This window comes from Alosa pseudoharengus, unplaced genomic scaffold (genome assembly GCF_046254945.1).
Source record: "Alosa pseudoharengus isolate Yale_2024_CS ecotype anadromous, Long Island Sound unplaced genomic scaffold, YU_APseudo_1.1 YU_APseudo_1.1_scf_14, whole genome shotgun sequence".
NCBI classification, from domain to species: Eukaryota; Metazoa; Chordata; class Actinopteri; order Clupeiformes; family Clupeidae; genus Alosa; species Alosa pseudoharengus.
In genome coordinates this window covers 5630914-5635913 of record NW_027468609.1, presented here as the reverse complement: position 1 = coordinate 5635913, position 5000 = coordinate 5630914, and the positions used below count along the sequence as shown (strand labels likewise).

Sequence of the window (5000 nt, the reverse complement as noted above, 5' to 3'; positions counted from 1 at the left end):
AGCGATACATGAATTAGCTCTGGTATGAGCAATCATTTCTCTCCTTGTAAAGTTATGTTGTGCTCTCTCTCTCTCTCTCTCTCTCTCTCTCTCTCTCTCTCTCTCTCTCTTGCTCTCTCTCTCCCTCGTTCTCTCAGTGTGACCTCAGGCAATAGGAGATAGGTGGGGAGTTTTCTGCTGGGTCATCCCAGCCCATGAATTAACTCTGCTATGAGCAGTAAGGTCTTTCCTTGTAATGTTCTCTCTCTCTCTCTTTCTCTCTCTCTCTCTCTGTTTTACTTCAGAATATAGGAGATGGATGAGATGTTTTCTGCTGTGTCAGCAGGATGCCATGAACGAGAATGTCTTTGCTCCTAAAGTTATCTCTGTCTCTTATTCTAACCAGTCTCTCTCTCTCTCTCTCTCTCTCTCTCTCTCTCTCTCTCTCTCTCTGTCTCTCTCTGTCTTGTCCCTCAGAATGCGACCCAGGAGATAGGCGAAGAGGTGGAGGATGGCGCGGTCTTCACCATCACCCTGCGCAAGGTGCAGATGCACCACGCGGCCAGCAAGGGCCAGCGTTGGCTGGGCGTGGAGTCCGAATCGGCGCTCAGCCTGTACGAGACGTGCAAGGTGCGCACCATCAAGGCCGGCACGCTGGAGAAGCTGGTGGAGTACATGGTGACCGCGTTCCGTGGCAACGACTCCACCTACGTCACCATCTTCCTGTGCACGTACCGCTCCTTCGCCACCACGCGACAGGTGCTGGACCTGCTGCTCAACAGGTGAGATGGAGGAGACGGAGGAGGGGAGGAGAGAAGGAGGAAGTGGGAAGAGAGGGGAAAAAGTGTTAGAGGAAAGTGAAAAAATGCCCACCACGCAACAGGTGCTGGACCTGCTGCTCAACAGGTGAGATGGAGGAGACGGAGGAGCAGAGTTGAGAAGGAGGAAGTGGGAAGAGAGGGGAAAAAGTGTCTGGAAAGTGTAAAAACGGAAGAGGGTAGTGAGAAAGAGAGAGAAGACAGAGGGAATACAGAGACATAAAGGAAGTGAAAAGGAGAAAGGGATGGAGCCAATGAATGGAATATAGTAAAAAAGAAAAAGAAGAGGATCATGAAAAAATGACAAGAGAACAAACAAAAACAGTGATTGGTGGAGGATGGAGAATAGAGGAATTGTGATTGGTGGAGGATGGAGAATAGAGGAATTGTGATTGGTAGAGGATGGAGAATAGAGGAATTGTGATTGGTGGAGGATGGAGAATAGAGGAATTGGAACGAGACATGAGAGAAAGGAGGACAGTGAGGAGTGAGCACAGTCACCCCGCTGGGATGAAACCATGACAACCATGATAAAACAGAAGAGCAAAGAAGAAGAAGAGGGCGGAGGAGAGAAAAGGAATCTGTGAGGGATGAACAGAGAAAGACTCCATGAGGGAGAGAGAGAGAGAACAACAGAGAGAGAGAGAGAGAGAGAGAGAGAGAGAGACGCCTCAGGGATGGTAATTGACTTCTTGATGTAGCTTTGATGAAGAGCTCAGTGGCCAATTCATCACCGTGGGCCACCTCAGAGCTGTAGAAAGACACAGTAAATCTGCACTATTGATTTCAGCCCACAGACACGAGCGAGAGCCGCTCTGTTTTTGTAAGCCGAAAGCAATAAAAAGAAGGTGAAGCCCCCAATTTATCATCACACCGTCATAACAGATGTGTTATCTGTGACACTTATGCAGGCCACAGGACTGATCAATCTCTCTTATTTTTGCAATATCTGGTTATGCCGCTGCTGCCTAGTCCCACGACAGTGTTTGATTTGGGAATAAATGGTTATGAATGTTTTTCCATACATCATGTTTATACTCCATTTGGTATCATTGAGTAGCACTTTTGCGTGTTTAGCTATCTGAGAGTTTACAGCCGTTGGATGGTTCGTGATTGATTTGTCTGTAGTCTTCTGTTTTGCCTTTAGTGTTGATCCATGTAACTCCTCTTTGTTGTGTTACTTAGCTATATGACACTTCTCTCCTGTGATTTGATTTGATTTGATTTGTCATGTGACCATGTAAGATGTGTCTGATTGGCTCTTCCCGTTGTATGTGTCTCTTCCCTAAGGTATGCCAAGCTGCAGCATCTACCAGGCTCTGAGGGGCACAGATTCACCCACGATGAGCGTACAGAGCTGAGAAAGTGAGTGCCTGGCATTTCTGTGGGCATCTGATCATGCCCATCTCACTTGGGCACCAAACCACTCCCAGGCTGCTCTTTAGACACAGCCCCCACTGCATAGCAGTTCTGCAGACTTGCTGCCAGGGGATGTTTTATAATTTGAGAACACTGTTTACACTGTGTGGTGTGTGGTGTGTGTGTGTTTGTGTGTGTGTGTGTGTGTATGTGTGTGTGTGTGTGTGTGTGTGTGTGTGTGTGTGCGGTGTGTGTGTGCGGTGTGTGTGTGTGTGTGCATACGGTGTGTGTGTGTGGTGTGTGTGTGTGTCTGTGTGTGTGTGTGCGTGCGGTGTGTGTGTGGTTTCACATTTGTCACACTCATCCTGTGTTTTGTTAACGCAGCTTGACCCACTTTGACATCAGCTCTTCTGTTTCTCTCTGTCCCGCTCTACTGTACTCCCGCCTTGTTGACTGGGCCAATGCTCATCCCATTCCCTCCTTTATTTCCTCCCTCTCTTCTTTACTCTTCCTTCACTCCCCCACTCACCCTGTAGTCATTCAGATTCTTAGCAGCCCTACTGATGAAGTGACTTTGAGTTTAACTCCCCCATGGTTTTCAACTTGCTCAATCTCTTGCTCATGGGGCTAATTTCCTATGCGTGGATTAAACCTAATCCAAGAATAAACACTTATTTTCCATGGAGATCTCCATTGACGTTCTCTTTCAGTTTAGGACTAGGCTTAATCCATGCACAGGAAACTGGCCCTTCATAGCTTTTGGCACTTCTGGTGTTATATGTGTCTGTATTGATTCTGTAATTCTCTTATCTCCTCCCCCTTCCTCCCTCTGTGTCTCTCTCTCTCTCTCTCTCTCTCTCCTCTCTCTCTCCTCTTCCGTTCCTCAGCACCATCTCCTCCATCCTGGGGGCGTGGCTGGACCAGTACTCAGAGGACTTCTGGAAGCCTCCAGACTACAGTTGCCTGAGGCAGCTGCTCTCCTACCTGCACCTGAACTTCCCTGGCTCCGACCTGGAGCGCCGGGCCTGCAACCTGCTGGCCCAGTTCCACCGCCGGCACCACCAGGAGCCTGACCACGAGGGTAAGACACAGAACGTGGAGGGGAGACCAAAAGGACCAGGATGCTCTCATATAGACCCTTTCAAGAGAGTTCCATTATCAGCATCATAGTTGGCCCCACAAGGCTTCCGTTTTAACATTCCATATGTTATCTTAATGCAGAGGAAGTAGATTGGGAACCAAATAGAACGTTCAAGCATTGTTTTTGTTTTTATTGTTGAAAGGGTCTATATGACCAGAGGTGGACACGCCGGCTTCAGAGAGTAAAAGTCCCACCTCGTATTTGTTCCGACCATTTACCAACCAACTGATCCCAGTTAGGACGATGGACTTCCTTTCTGAAGCTGGGATGTCCACCTCTTGATATGAGATGAAAGATGTTCTGAAATGTAGACATTTTCCAGACTTGCTCCACAGAATGAAAATGTTAGGTTTAGTTCAGGGCCCTCCCTCTGACTTTTGAAGCCCTTATGATCAGCTGTGATCAACTTTACAGGAGGTCTGCAGGTGAAACAATGGTTGTAGAACCATTCTGTATGCTATGAGGGGTGTTATCAAGAACCCACAAATTGAAGAGAGCAAGAATGTTTTCAAATGACATGCCATGGAATTGTATAATACTCATCATCAGAGGCCGCTTAGCCAAATCTTTCAGGTTCCTCCATAGTATAGTCCCTAAAACCCTTCAGTTCATTTCCAGTGGTATTGTGTGGGTAGAACAGTGGCTGTTGATGCGTCTGGCGTAAGGTTTTTCACCTCCTGTTGCTCTCTCCTCAGTGCTTGATCACGCCCCGTGCACTTTCACCCTCCTGGAGGAGAACGGCTACGACTACGACCGGCCCGACTTCCTCAGCTTCGACCCCGTGGTGGTGGCGGAGCAGTTCACACTCATGGACGCGGTGAGAACGCCGGCGTGGACGCCCACACACACACACACACACACACACACACACACACACACACACACTTACACACATCCACAGATCCACAGATCACTGGTGGCGCCGCTCAATATGAAAGCTCTCTCCTCTCCTTCCTGTTTATTTTAATACTCGACGATTACACAACCTGAGCAGGGCCCTGAGGGGAAAATGGGCAACCGTATTCGGATTGCAATCGTGAAATAAATTTAGCAGAAAAGTTTCCATCCTACCCAGAGTTCAGTGGGGTTGGCAGTACTTCCTGGCCCTGATGTACTGAACTGTTAGATAACTCAGGAAACCGAGACGGGGGACATTGGGGGGGGGGGGGGACAACGAGTTTATCCCAAAGTTTATCCCACACCGTTGAGTAATAACTTATAAACACAGACGCCACTCCAAAAGGATATCCTGCGGTCGTTTGTCAATGAATTTTCTGTCGACTCGCCTGTTTCACTTTGTTATTCCTGCTTACAGTTTCCTGTGAAGTACCTGCCCATCATCTCTCCCTCTAAATAACTCTTTCCTTCCCCCTCTCTCTCTCCCTCTAAATAACTCTTTCCTTCCCCGTCTCTCTCTCCCTCTGCTCCCATGTCTTCCTTTCATCCTTCTGTTTCCAGGAGCTCTTTAAGAAGGTGGTGCCGTACCACTGCCTGGGCAGCATCTGGTCCCAGCGGGACAAGAAGGGCAAGGAGCACCTGGCGCCCACCATCCGCGCCACCGTGGCCCAGTTCAACTGCGTCACCCACTGCGTGATCGCCACCTGCCTGAGTGACCGCACGCTCAAGCCCACGCAACGCGCCAAGGTGGTGGAGCGCTGGATCGAGGTGGCCAGGGTGAGGAGCATGTCATAGCCGCCGCAGCC

The 5000-nt window shown here is 49.0% G+C and overlaps 1 protein-coding gene across 4 annotated transcripts in view; it reads left to right on the top strand.

The window, feature by feature from the left end:
• The window catches only part of LOC143122734 (ral guanine nucleotide dissociation stimulator), a 66856-nt gene that overhangs the window by 48416 nt on the left and 13440 nt on the right, over positions 1-5000 (top strand). For all 4 annotated transcript variants that reach the window (XM_076283568.1, XM_076283567.1, XM_076283566.1 and 1 more), the window contains exons 2-6: positions 457-761; positions 2088-2162; positions 3044-3237; positions 3993-4114; positions 4756-4971. In XM_076283568.1, the coding sequence (XP_076139683.1) occupies positions 457-761; positions 2088-2162; positions 3044-3237; positions 3993-4114; positions 4756-4971 (912 nt within the window). The remainder of the gene's footprint in view (positions 1-456; positions 762-2087; positions 2163-3043; positions 3238-3992; positions 4115-4755; positions 4972-5000) is intronic.